General features: G+C 33.2%; 1 protein-coding gene across 30 annotated transcripts in view; it reads left to right on the top strand.

Annotated features, from left to right (window-relative positions):
• BAZ2B (bromodomain adjacent to zinc finger domain 2B) overlaps window positions 1-14,881 on the top strand; it is a 240,557-nt gene that overhangs the window by 190,627 nt on the left and 35,049 nt on the right. For all 30 annotated transcript variants that reach the window (XM_074337018.1, XM_074336971.1, XM_019727243.2 and 27 more), the window contains 7 exons: window positions 2,392-2,532; window positions 4,819-5,073; window positions 6,039-6,253; window positions 7,110-7,184; window positions 8,025-8,268; window positions 13,099-13,161; window positions 14,391-14,535. In XM_074337018.1, coding sequence (XP_074193119.1) covers window positions 2,392-2,532; window positions 4,819-5,073; window positions 6,039-6,253; window positions 7,110-7,184; window positions 8,025-8,268; window positions 13,099-13,161; window positions 14,391-14,535 — 1,138 coding nt within the window. The remainder of the gene's footprint in view (window positions 1-2,391; window positions 2,533-4,818; window positions 5,074-6,038; window positions 6,254-7,109; window positions 7,185-8,024; window positions 8,269-13,098; window positions 13,162-14,390; window positions 14,536-14,881) is intronic.

Here is a 14,881-nt window from a genome sequence, read left to right as displayed (position 1 = left end):
TGTTCAGGGGATGTCATCCTGAAAAATCATGCCAGGGCTTATTTTCTGGGTAGGTCTTATTTTCGGGGAAACACGGTAGTAGACAAGAATGGATGCTTGTCTTTAAGTCATAAAGGTCCTACAAATTTCTAAGATTTCTTGAAATCTCCATTTCTATTCTAAAAATTGGTGTCACTTTTACATTCTATTTTATACTATAGCCATGCTTTTTCAATTGGGAGAAATATTGCATATTGCTAGGTTAAACTGATATTCAAGAATATAAGCCACATTTATCTCATGGCATTAAATAAATTCTAACTGCTTTTCTACATATCACTGAAGTGTGTGTAGGCCCCCAGCTTGCCAATAATGTTATTTGGCACTGTGAAAAGAGTGTTAATGCCACGTGGGTCCTTTCTCTCTTTTTGAAAGGAAATGGTATCCATTTTCAACAGTTTTTAGTGAATAATAGGCTCAATTATTATATTTATAATTACTATTTTGAACATAATTAAGAATTCTTGGTTAGTCCTATCTATATAGTAGAAAAAATTACACAAACTACTTTGAAATCTGTGAGAGACATTTAATACAGTTTTTCTATTGTGATTTTAATTCATTATTCTGGTGAGTAACTAAAAAGTTCAGACTTCTCTTCTTTGGAAAAGTTCGTAGAGCAACATTTCAGGTGTTTAAAAATTAAAAATCTGCTTCTGTGAAAATTGTTCTACCAATGATAATTTGACTTGAAAATCTATATATACTGCATGGTGGGAATGTTACATATTAATTGTGTGTATTTCATGTCATTAGACCGTCAGAAACTGCTTTTAGTTTACAATTGACAAGATCTATTATAGAACTTTTTTGGTGTGAATAATCTCATAATAAAGCTTCCTTATCATTTTCCTTCCAAATGTCCGCATGAATCAGTAATGCAGAAGTGTAGAGGCATTGTAAAAATGAACAGTTTAACTTGAGCATATCATGTAAAAAGACCCTCATTACCTAGCCTTTGGCTGTGTGTCATGATACTCAACAACTACTCAATCTGCAGCTAATGCTGCAGTCCTGAAACCACTAGCAATTTCTCAAACACACTGTGCTTTCTCAATTCTTTGCCTGGAATATCCTTCTCCACTCCTCTCTGTCTCCCCCTTGGCATGCCTCCCCCAGCAGTCAGTGTGCTGTCTTACCAGTGGTAATTAAAATGGAGATGGTTAGGATATGGACAAAAATGCTAATATGGTACAGGAAGCAATAAAACCATTAATAACAATAAAAATGTTAAAATTACAGGGAAAAACTATGAGAATTAAAGAGAAATTGGTGAAAGGGAATAGTAGTGTTTAATTATAATTTAGATATGCAAGGTGGGAATAATGACCTTTTTGATTGGAGTGTACCCACATAAGGATGTAAGGGAACAAAAGATGTTCAGCAGAAACAGCAAATAATTTGATTCCATCTACAAAGAATATCAAAGTAAGGAGTTAGATTTTATTTTGATAAATAAAAGATTTTTAATCAAGAAGAGACATTATCAGCCTTACTAGAGTAAACCCATCCTTTATGTATCAGATGTGTGAAGTAGTAGGTTGGAATTGCCTGATGACTCTAGTGTTATTTCTCCTTTAAATAAGTAAGAATTGTGTTTGAGATATGACAATAAAGTAATGACACTGGTATTATTATAGAAAATCTCTTGACTTCTTCCAACAGAATGTCATCCCTGCAACAAGGAGAAAGGATGATTATTTCTATGTTTTTGCCATTACCCAAAATATTCTTTGAAAGCTTTTGGAATTGTCTTCAGAACCCATTTCACATTCATTTAAGTGTTTATAGTGGTAAATAACATTTTTATTCCATCGCAGGTGCTATCTTAAGACTAGCTAATTCATTTTGAAAGAACTGCTTTTGCGAGTTCAAACATGTTGGTTCCAATTTCCTACTGTAAATCCTCCCTTGCGTCTTGGAGTTCCATAAACATTTGTGTTAATATTAGTTAACTTTATGATGTGAATTTTTTGTTGCCCATGTACATTTTATATGCCTACATTTATTAATAAATATTTTATTCTCGTATTATAACCTGGGAAAGGATTGAATAAACTTTGAATAATAGAATAATCTGGGTTTAATGTAACATTGATATTTTATTTATATATATGTAAAACATATGTATATATTATAAATACAGTCATAAGGTTATTTTGAAATTCAAAGAGTGAAAACACTGAAAAGCAATAAGTCATTGTTTCTCTGTAATTCCAAGTCCATCCCTAAACCTCCTAAGAGAATTCTGTTCATGAAGATATTAACATTTTGATCACTTTTTAAATTTTAACTGGAGGTTTTCAAACACAATTATTAAAGAGACTATGTGAACATGGTTTTCTTTTTAAGGAAAAAGAACGGTTGAAGCAAGAAAAACGTGATGAGAAAAGATTAAATAAAGAGCGTAAACTCGAGCAACGAAGATTAGAATTAGAAATGGCGAAGGAACTAAAGAAGCCTAATGAAGACATGTGCTTAGCAGACCAAAAGGTGATGTATCATGTAAACCATTTCATTAATACATTTAAGTTTTCCTGTGTTCTCACCTGATTCCGTTACCAGAGCTGCCATTATGAAAACCTTCTGTTTTTAACTAGAGCAGTGGAGCTCCAAGTGTAGGTCAATCTGCCTCTCCCGGGTGGGTACCAATATACCTCAGCAGAGCTCCTGAGCTGATAATGGCAGTTCTTAATATACAAGTGGATTACTACAAGCTTTTTTAATTTAAGTGGAAATACTGCAGAAATCTACAAAGATGAGTTATAGAAGTAGATAGGCTTTCTATATTTTATTTGGTTCTTCCCAGGCAGTTAGGTACAGAAAGGTCTAACTTTTTCCTCACATCCTCATAGATAGTTAAATAAATTAGGGTTTATAATCTATACCCCCCTTCAATGCTTGAGTAATGGTAACTAACTTTTATTATGTTTATCGCATACCGGCCACTGTGCTAAGTGCTTTACATGAATTCTTTTCCATAAAAGAATCCTGTGGAGCTGGTGTTTGTGCCCATTTGCAGATGAGGAAAGGGGACACAAAGAGGTTAAGCAACTTGCCCAAGATGACACAGCTAATAAATGGCAACTTGGATTCAGGCCTCAGTTTGTTAAACTCTGGAGTCCATACTGTTCATCATCTTGAAAGCCAAGAAAAGTGTCCACCCCAAGTTGTGTGTTTACCCTTTCATCGTGCTTCACAAACATGTAATGTTGCTAAAATACATAACAGTAGAAATTTAGAAAGAGCAAAATAATCTTTTTTGATTTCACACACTTATGAGTAGACATTAGTTATGTTTAACTATAGATAAGATGATATTTCTAGAAAATTATGTCAATACTGCATGTTATCTCTATAATACTGTCTCAGTAATATATTCTACTTGGTCAATAGCATCTATATTTACTTATATGCCATATTCAACTGATATACAAATAATAATTATCTCTCGATTGACGTAAACTCTTTTCTAAAGTGCTTAAAGCAAAATTTTAATACCCTACTGGGGATTTAATTATATTAATATTCTATTTGTTTGCTTAGAATAAATGCTTTTAGATAAAAATGAAAGTATACATACTAGTTTTAGTCAAATTTCCTAAGCACAGAATGGGTACATAGGTTAGTTAATACATTTAATATGCTCATTGCAATTTTTAAAATCCTAAGTGAACTTTATTTTCTTGCATGTTTTATTTTTACTTAAATCTGTATGTCTTATATCAAATATAAGTCCATTTTAAGCCTCACTTTTGTTAGTTTTGTTATACAAATTTTTAGAATTATATAGAAATGTGTATGTCTGATACAGTTTAGGAAAAAAGAAAACTCAGAATTAAATGCTTTTCAAATGAAACAAAAGATTTATATAGTATCAGCCAGTTCTGTGCTTCCATACAATGTTAGTAGAAAAAAGAATCTTTGGTTAGTTAATTAAATGCAGGGTGGAGGATTATTTTTGAACAAGGACCAGTTTAGATAAATAGAAATACTTGTAGGTCACATTTTTTTCCAATCAAAATTTAAAATACTGTTATTGAATCCCATTCATGGACAGAATATTTTTAATTTAGATTACAGGTTTATTTAATTTTTTACATGTCCACGACAACTGGTACTACAGTTTAGTCATTAAAGTTTAATATGTGAACGTGATTGAGAAGTAGCAGAAGTGGCAGCTTTCTAATTTTAGTATCAAAACTCAATATGCAGTATTAATATTTCACTACATTTAGGAAACCCAAAGACTGTTAGTTGCAGTATAACTGGGTTCTTGATACGGTTATGGGTTCTGGTCATTTATCAGCCAAAGATGGTACCAGCCTTTGCAAACATACAGCCGACAGATGTACATTGTTTCCGAGCTACCAAAAGAGTGTGAATTATAAATCAGTCTCCATGATTAGAAGAAACTAATGCACGTGCCCTACTGAGTATGTCTATGGAAAGTACTTTTGAAAGGTTTCCTTCTTAATGGTATCTAATTTTTATCCAGTTATATAACCCATGTGTTATCAATATGTCAGGTAATTAAAACTAGTGTTACTCTTTGGAGAGCTCTAAGTTCATATTGAGTTCAATCCAAATTTATTAATGGTTCCTTGCATTCAAGATCCTATGCTTAGTACCACAGGGTTGCAGAAATATTCCCAGGGAATTTACCATCAGGAGGGAAAACCACCGGTGCAATGCAAGAGAAAGAAAGATAACTCGTTTTACTTCAGAATATATACAATCATGGCTTTTAAATTATATTTTATTTTATTTTATTTTCAGCCTTTGCCAGAGTTGCCTCGTATTCCAGGACTTGTTCTCTCTGGAAGTACATTTTCAGACTGTCTCATGGTGGTGCAGTTCTTACGAAACTTTGGTAAAGTTTTGGGCTTTGATGTGAATATTGATGTTCCAAACCTGAGTGTTCTTCAAGAGGGATTGCTAAATATAGGGGACAGCATGGGTGAAGTACAAGACTTGCTTGTGAGGCTCCTCTCAGCTGCTGTATGTGATCCAGGTCTAATTACAGGATACAAGGTAAAGAAAAACAATGTATGGAAGTTTTCGTGTGTTTTTTTAATTTGTGCTGTAAGTGCCTGTAGCATGTTAGCAGCAGATTGTATAGACTGAGCCAGTTTTTTCTACATAACGTTAAATGTAGATTTGCTTCAGGTTACAATTGGTACAAACCTAGAAAAACCAGGTTCATAAAGCCACAGAATGTAGAACCTTCCCAAATTACTCTTTTTCCCTCTAGCTTGCAGCAAAAACCAAGTTGATTTAAGGAAATACCCAAGTGATATTTAGCAAAACAGAATTCATAATTCATGAAGTAATTAGAACTTATGTGTGCCTTTTGAAATTATACTGCGTTCTCTGAATCACTGAGTAATGGAGGCTAATCCAGGCGCCCAGAGACCAGCATGTGAAGACTCTGTACTGCTTAGTGGATGCTCAATGTGTTCAAAGTTATCCTAATTCCAATTAAGATACACATTTCAGTCAGCCTTGCTCTAGGGAATATTGTATAGAGGGAAGCTTCCAGCTGTACCCGTTCCTTTTTCCTCCATCCCCCGTTCACTCAGTATACCAGGCGTTAAAACCTACGACACCTTTGAGCCAGACAACACAATAAAAGTACTGCTGCACCCTCCATCTCCCCCCAGCAGCTACCCCCCAACAGAATGTCTAAATAAAGCCTGGAAAAGCTTGGGATACTCTCTGTAGTCAAAGAAGGTATGATAGACAGTTTCTACCCATGAGTTTATATATTCCTCTTCCTGCCTAATTTTTAACCAAGGGTTTGAAGAAGGCATAGAAAGATTAGACATACTTGCATTGTCTATCATGTCCTGCTTATTTTTGTCTCCACTTCATCAAAAATGTGAATAAAGCCCTTGTCAGTAATATCTAGATCAAATAATATCAATATTTTGAAATCTTACTGTTTTACGTTATGAATGTTTATGACCAATACTGATAAAAATGACAAAATTTTATAGGCCAAAACAGCCCTTGGAGAACATTTGCTGAATGTTGGTGTGAATCGAGACAATGTTTCCGAGATTTTGCAGATTTTTATGGAAGCCCACTGTGGACAAACTGAGCTTACTGAAAGCCTGAAGACAAAAGCTTTTCAGGCTCACACTCCAGCACAGAAAGCCTCAGTCCTGGCTTTCCTCATCAATGAACTGGCGTGCAGCAAGAGTGTGGTGAGGTAAGCATATGCCCAGAGTTTTCTGGTAATTCTTTTCTGTTTTGAATTTTCTTACACAAATAGTGCAAATTGCGTATAGAAAATTTCAAAGTTATAGACTAGCTCAAAGAAAAAAATTTAAATTACACTTAATCTCGCCATTCAGAGATGACTAATAATGTTTTTATGTATTTCTTTGCAATCCATTGAAAAGAAAATTTGGATCATACTGTATATAATCATTGTAAACTCTTTTGTTTATTTAAGCATTTTATTATTTATATACTGAAATGTAAAAATATTTTTTCTTGCTATGGTGCCAGAATCTAGCACTGTTGTAACAATCCAGAATTTTTATTTCCTTCACACTTCTGACAATCGTTAACTACCTGATTGTCCTTAGTACCCATTCATAGAATTGTCCAGCTACTTTTGATTTTATTATGTGCTAATGTGACCTTAGTATTATTAATTTACTGATGTTTTAATTCGTACTTTTTAAAAAAGTACTTAATCTCATTTAAGTGTCAAAGTAAGTCCTCCACTGTAATATTTCAAGATTTGGTGACAAATCCATGTTCATTTTGTTCTTGCTATTACAGATTTTTAATTATATTACTTTTAGTTCTTTATCTTTTTAGGAAAAGGGTTAATCAAAATATTTCAGCATTTTGCATTTCTACTATTGCTGGACATTTTAAGTTTTCTATACGTGTCTTATCTATGATACTATATTAATATAATTTTTCACTTGTTTTTGTTATTAATTGGCAGTCGTCATTTTTACTTAACAAAAATACTACATCAATTTCCTTACCAAATTAATGTATTGCATAATGGATTAATTTATGTTTTCAATGAATTTTTGCATTGGCAGTGAAATCGACAAGAACATTGATTATATGTCAAACTTGAGGAGAGATAAATGGATGGTAGAAGGTAAACTCCGCAAGTAAGCTCTGTTTTATTAAAATTAATATACTTTTTTCCCTTTGTACAAGTTCCCCAGTAAAACATACGAATTACAAAGATAGAATTCAAAATTTATTTTGTCTAAGAATTAGAAAAGGTAAAGCTTAATTAAGATGAGATATGAAATTAATAAAACTCGGGGCCAGAGTTTACAATGGACAAAAGATAATGAGATTTATAGAGCTTATATTCTTCAAACTTAGAAGAAAGTCCGTTTATCTTTTTTCTTTCAAAGAAGTCAAGCAATCACATTATCTAAGATTGTTGTTACTATCAGGTTACTTTTGTCATAAATAGAATCTGTTTGGAACTATCACTTTTTTTCTTAATTGCTTTCTAATTAAAGTTTGCTTTTACAGAGAATCTACCATATCCAAATGTATTCAGCATTAAAACTTAATTAGCTTCCTGCTGGGAAATATAATGCTGAAATTATTCAACTTCTATGTTAAGAGGGTAGTTTCTTTGTGGTAATTTGAATTGAAATTTATTCAGTCTGATACTATGGGATCAGGAATTATCACTTGGCCATTGCTGGAGTTAGACTTTTCAGCTTTCTAAGTTTGTTTTTTTGTTTTTTTTAAATGTGTTCTAATTCCAAAGAGGTATCCAGAATTATTCTTGAAAGTTAATATATTCTGTAATTTCTGGAAACATATTGCTTAAATTTTCTTTATTCTAATTTTTATTGTCATTGATTTATTGCTTATGGTGAGAAAAATACTATTAGGTATTTTTGCTTAAAACTCACATTATGCTCTTTAAAAAGTATAGAGAGGCGCCTTTTCTTCCATATCATCATTTTTTTTCATATTTAAAGGCTCAGAATCATTCATGCTAAGAAAACAGGCAAAAGAGACACTTCAGGTGGCATAGATCTTGGGGAGGAACAACATCCATTAGGCACACCCACTCCAGGACGAAAGCGAAGACGGAAGGGAGGAGACAGTGATTACGATGATGATGACGACGAAGATAGTGATGATCAAGCCGATGAAGATGATGAGGATGAAGAAGATAAAGAAGACAAAAAAGGAAAGAAGACTGATATCTGTGAAGATGAGGTGATCAAATTTAGGTTGATTTTAATACTTAACTAACACAGTAACATACTGAAAAATAACAAAGAATTCCGAGTCAAATGGATTGGGTTTAAATTCCATTTTGATACTTACTTGCCTCACTATCTTCATCTGAAAACTGAATATTATAATATTATAATATTCACCTTATTCAATATTTACCTACATGTAGAAGGTGCTTACATTGAGTAAAAGAAGTTAAGTTTTTCTTTTCATATGATGACTTAAGAGTTCTCCAAAGAACTGCAGATTCCTTTTTCTTTTTTTCATTCTTTTTTTTTTTTTTTTGCAATAAGAAAATGTGATGTGTTAACTGCTTTGATAGAGGTATGTACAATATGCTAGGCAGGCCCACAGGTAGGACATTTAACCTTTCTGAGGAGTAAATTCTCGCAAAGGCTTTCTGGACCCATTCACTGTGGCTACAAGCTGGGCTGAGTGTTAACCTGAGGAAGAAGCCAGGGAAAAGTTTTTCAGGCAGAGAGAATAATATGAGCAAGGGCACAGAAGCCCGAAATCACAGTGTGCTTTAAGGGACTTACTACCAGTGAGCCTCATAGGCAACAAGCATGAACCAGGATTTTACAATTTTTCAGTGATAGGAAATCACTGAAGGGTTTTAAGTAAGGGAATGACGTGGCGAAACTTGATTTTTAAGTGACTCACGATGGCAGCTCTATGGAAGATAGAAATAGATTCAGGTAGGGCAAGATCAGAGGTAGGAAGATCAGGCAAGAGATTTTGCAGTAGTTTAGGTGAGTTGTAAGGGGTCTGGAACTAGAACAACGGCAGCTGGGATGATTGATGCCAGCTATGCCCGCACAGTTTCATTAGAGGGGTGAGAGCAGAAGTCAGGTGTGATTGATCGTGAGCAATACAAAGTGAGAGCGTGAAGATGACAGTTTTTAGCATTGTGCATTAGAGGAAAGGGTAGCCTCTAGAGGGGGCAAAGACGAAGGACTTTTCAGAGGAAAGACTTGAGATGATTTTTGGTTGAAGGGCAAGTGTCAATAAAATAAGAGAGAGGGATTGAAGATTAAAGAGATGAAAAGAATAGTTAATGGTATGAGTTAATATCCCTAAAGATATTGGAAGGTATTCAATCATGGTAAAGGGGCTAGCTTTGAAGAGTAGCCAAAAGGGGCGGAGTCAAGGTTGCAGCCTGTGTGTGTGTGTGTGTGTGTGTGTGTGTGTGTGTGTGTGTGTGTGTTTAAGGAAGCTACCATAAGCCTTGGAAATGAATATCTATAAAAGAGAGATAAAAGTTCAAGTCTTTTACCAAAAAAGAATGCTAGAAATATTGATAGGGCTACAGAATGGTACTCGAGAAACAATATACTTGTACAGCCAACCATTCCTTCCTCCCTCGATGCCAGAAGTACCCAGCTAAGGAAATCCAGAAACAACTCTTTCCCTTTCTTACATCAACTCAGTCATGCTACAGAAATAAAGAAGACTTAAAGGGATGGCTTTACTGATGGAATGTGAAAATAATATCTAATCAGGACCACTGATAAATTACTGAATCACAGTTTTGATTGTGGTAATGTGGATAATAATAAAATCACATACTACACAATTCTCTTACATAAAAATAGCATAAATATAGAATATTTTCATAAATACCCCCCTTAATGTTATATTTTAAACCAGAATGATAAAAATCACTGGAGTGAGCTTTACTTCTTTTAAGAGTACCAATCTGAAAAGGAGACTACATTGAGATTCCTTACAGAAATTATTTCATAATGTTGTACTTTGAAACCACTGGATCATATATCTCATGCATGACTAATAATGTGAAAGATATATAATTTGGATATCAGTATTGTAATTACCTAAACAAAAGATACCATTTATAACCAGTCTGCTTCATTTGTCAAGTGGAACTGTTTCCATAGCAAGAATTATACCTTTCTGATCAATATTAATCATCTTTTCACAGAATTAGCACTCCTTTTAGCACTTAGTATTATAAATTGTTTTGAACTGTTAACTATCACAAATTTGACAACTCTCTATTGAGATTTCAGTATATTCTACTGGGTAGTTATCCCCCTGAATTAGAATTTATTTACCAAAATTATTTGTTTTGCCTGGCTTCCTTTTTCAAAAGGAGAATTGACAAACCATATATTTTTTTTCTTTAAGGGAGATAAAGACTATTAAAAATTGATATTAATGATTTAAAAATTGTTGGTTGTTAGACAAGATGTGCATTTAAAGTAATATTTTGTTTTTTTTAATGAGTGTTAAATTATAGTTAATTAGACTATAGGGTTTATTTGATCAAAATCCTAGCAAATGTATATCTTGTTATTAATGTAACAAAACAGTTTAATTTTTAAAAAAAAATAATGAGTACTTTAAGACCTAAGAAGCCAAATTATCATTTCCTTTAAATGAATTGAGAGTTAATTTTTGTAACGAAGACCTGGTAGCCACTTATCAATTTCCCAATAAAATAAAATTTTGACTATTTAATTAACCTGATCAATAAGATAGGCACATTATTCCTGCAAAAATAGGTTTGACCTCTTGATTAAAGGATAGGTAGAGTGTTAGTAGTTACACTTCTTAAAAAACTAATTGCAGGGAGCCTTTCCATTGAGACTCATGTGATCCCTTTCAATTAAAAGATACTGTTCTTGATTAAGTTGCTCTTTGTCTGAAAGATGATTCCCTCTTCTCCTCACTCTTCATTCCTTCAACACATGGAATCTTTCCCTAATACTTATATTAATATTGAAACCAATGTGAGCTTGAGGTTATATAGACAATTAACTCTGACACATAGGGTTATGTGATGGGTTAACACATAGGGTTAGGTAATAACCCTCTTTTGGTTGAGAAACCATGGAGAACCATGGCTGGGAAAGATTCTATGTGCTTAGTTTTGTTGTTGCCCTTCTCTCTGGTCTTTCAGATTCCTTCATGTCTCTTAAAAGTATAAGGAATATTAGCTAAAACTTCTTTAAATAAAACTTTACTAGACATTTTGCTTCTTTTGCATCATAGGAAGAGTCTTAGAAATGGCAGTTAATTTGTCTAATACATAGTTACTTTGGTATTTCAGATATTTGTTGATTGAACTGTATTTTTACATCATCAAATTGTTAAACATTTATCCCACTGGTCAAAAGATCACTTTAGAATAGTATAGATATGTTTTTAAGTATCTATTCGAGAATCAAGATTTAAGGGTCAGCGAGCCTGTTCTCCTTTAAGGTTTCTGTAATCCCAGACAGAAATCATGTGACCATTAGCAAAAATAATACTCCTAAATGCCTTTGTAACTTGGTTCCCTACTTTTGGATAAGGAGTGGATAAATGATAGGTAATGGTAACACTGTTGAGGTTTTCCTTTCACTTCCTTTCATTGGGGAAATAATCATACTGATTCAAAAATATCTATTCATCAGTAGTTGGTGGCAGTGTGGTTTTTAAAAAAATGCTTATAGAAAATGAACATCAAAAACAAGTTCTTATTTTTTTAAACCTAGGATATGTCTGTGTCTTCTCATTAAAGTACAATTTTCAGAAAGAAGGAAAGGAATCTATTTACATATTATGTACCAGCAACTCTGCCATTCGTTCAGATCTGTTTTTATTTAGTCCTTACAAAAATTCCATGTTACAGATAACATTATCACCAATTTACAGTTAAGGAAACAGACTTAGAAGAGTTCAGTAATTTGCCTATATTAAATAGTGCAGCTGAGATCCAGAGAAGGCTATATACTTTCTATTATACTTCAGACTTTCCCTCTAAAACACACAACTTGGGGGTACTTTTCCTATATTTGTTTTCTCGAATGAAAAATTTCATACAATCACACATAAACTTTCCATTTATTAAATCAGTACTGTATATAGTAGGGATTATTTTCCTTCTAGAAGCTCAGTGTGTTAAAAATATAACTTACCTTCTTCTTTGCTCTTCTTCTTTTGGTTTGTAGTACTATTTTTTGTAGTCTCCCAGATTTACACCCTAACATCATAATATACTCCTTTCTTCATCTCCCTCATCCGTTTCTGCCTCATATCCATGAGTTGCCAGGACTTAACAGTTTTAACTATGTATTAAGTAATATCTCTTACATCCACTTGCTTTTCTCAGTTTCTTTTACCTATTAAGGCCCACACCTTCCTTTTTCCTTTATTCATTGCAGCAGTCTATTAGCTAGATTTGCCAATTCTAGTCCTTAACCTGCTCCAAGCCATCTTAACAACTATGGCCATATTAATCTTTCCAAAGCATAGCTCTGATGTTTAACCCCCTGCAAAGGATTATGTTATATTGTCCATTGCCGAGCATTTACAGCACTAGACAGTTTAGGCCTAAACTCATCTTCGCCTTATCTCTCACCTTACCTTTCCATCTGTCTTTCATGTCGAGATATGTCAAACTGTTTCTGGAATGCCCTTCCCTCTTTTCTCTGATTAGTCAATTCCTAACCATTCTTCAGTAGCGAATTAAAACACAACTTCTTCTATATAGCCTTTTTGGTATAGATTCCCACTAGATGTAATCTCACCCTCCCCTGAACTCCATGACTCTTAATCTCTACCTCTCTTAGATCCTTATAGTTTGCTTCCTAATGTGTGGTGGTTTTTATTTTTTAGTGTAGTGTTTTATGTGTTTCCTTACCAGATTATTAGGTTATAGAGAGCAAGAAGTGACTCCGATTCATGAGCAAAGGGCCTATGCTAGTACTTTGCCTATAGGAGGCTTTCATTAAATATTTGTTGATTAATTAAATAAATAAATCTTAAAAACAGGTAAATGATACTGTATTTTGTTATGTATAGGATGAAGGTGACCAAGCAGCAAGTGTTGAAGAGCTAGAAAAACAGATTGAAAAACTGAGTAAAGTAAGCACTTTTGGTTTACATTTTGTATCTTTTTTGCGGTGTTTTAAAAATCTGCCTTGTATGACATTAGTTTTTTTTGGCTGCTAAATAAAAACAAGCTTTTTGTAAATAATTAAAATGAAGAGCTCTAGAAATCTTTCTCACAGTTAAACCTTAAAAGTTTAATGGTAAGGTTAAATGCCTGCTTCTTAAGACACAGCACTAAACTTAATCAAGGCCTATATTCTTCAGTTCTTTATTTAAATATAAACTGTCCATAAATTCATGGTTTTATTTCTTGGAATTAATTACTTTTAAAATTCACGTCGAATTTCATGGTAACAGTTTCATGTTTTTATGAAACATGTATTTTATGTTTCAATTTACGTTAATACATTTGTGGATTTTATTGCATTTATAAACTGTATATACTGGGGGTACCAAAAAAAATGTATACAAGTGGACACTTTGGTCAGTGTTGCTCAAGCAGTAGTTCGCTCTAATCAGAAGTATCTGGACGCTGATGGTAACCACTTTGAGCACCTCTTGTAACTGCAGAAGTCAAACGTGACTTGTATTCATCTTTTGCTATCGGTAAATACTGAGTATTACAATTTTAATACAGTTTTCTTTTCTAAAAATGTGTATATATTTTTTGGCACCCTCTGTATTTACATACTTCTCATTAGAAACTAATTTCAGTAGCATTAGTGAAGTTTTAGATGAGCGTCTTGTTAAAAAATGAGTTTTTAAAATTATTATGAGATTAATATGAGATATTAGTATTAGATTCATCAAAAATTTATCCCAAAATTTAGTCAGATGTTGCCTAGGTTTACAGATGAGATAAAAATAAGCAAATACAGGTATGGTCAGTTATATACATGAGTATTATTTGTTATACACTAATCAATGTAATTGAGCCAATTTGCTTTGACTCAATAAAGTACTTGATCACATTGTTCATTGTCAAGTATAAGACATGATTTACTATAAGATAGATACCTGATACAATAAAACTTACCTTTTCAATCTATGGTATGAAAAATATTCCAATTACCCTCAAAATAATTTCTATCTTTATAAGTGTTACTGAAATTGAAGACAGACGTGCAATATTTAGCTCTTCTGCTATCTTTTCCCAGTAGTGAAATTTATCTGCTCTAAAGGCATAATAAGTATAAAGTCATGTATTAATTTTTAAAGCACTTAACATCCATAGCTTAATTATATGCCTCATTTTTTAACAGCAACAGAGTCAGTACAGAAGGAAGCTCTTTGACGCTTCTCACTCTTTACGTTCGATGATGTTTGGCCAGGATCGTTACAGACGCCGGTACTGGATTCTTCCCCAGTGTGGGGGGATTTTTGTAGAAGGCATGGAGAGTGGCGAAGGTAGGAACTGTTAATCTATTACAAAATAATGTAAGAGCCATATTTTTTGAAACCCTGTTACTCCTTCAATGTAACTTCCAGAATCAAATTTGCTTTATGGATAAATATTGTAAAACTTGGATTCTTATTCCTTTTTAACTCATAATGCTCCTTTCACTGATAAATATTTCTTCCCTGTCCATGATTTTTCTTCTGCTACTCTTTCTAACATAAACAGAAGCTATTCCTGTTCTTACTTAGTGGACAAAGATCTTTACCTGTATTATCCTCTATAGCTGCTGCTCCATTTCCCTTCCGTCCCATTGTCATATTTTCCAACATGGGGTTTATTCTTTAACCTCTGCAA

Source organism: Rhinolophus sinicus, linkage group LG01, assembly GCF_036562045.2.
Source record: "Rhinolophus sinicus isolate RSC01 linkage group LG01, ASM3656204v1, whole genome shotgun sequence".
NCBI classification, from domain to species: Eukaryota; Metazoa; Chordata; class Mammalia; order Chiroptera; family Rhinolophidae; genus Rhinolophus; species Rhinolophus sinicus.
This window is presented reverse-complemented; position numbering and strand designations above follow the sequence as displayed.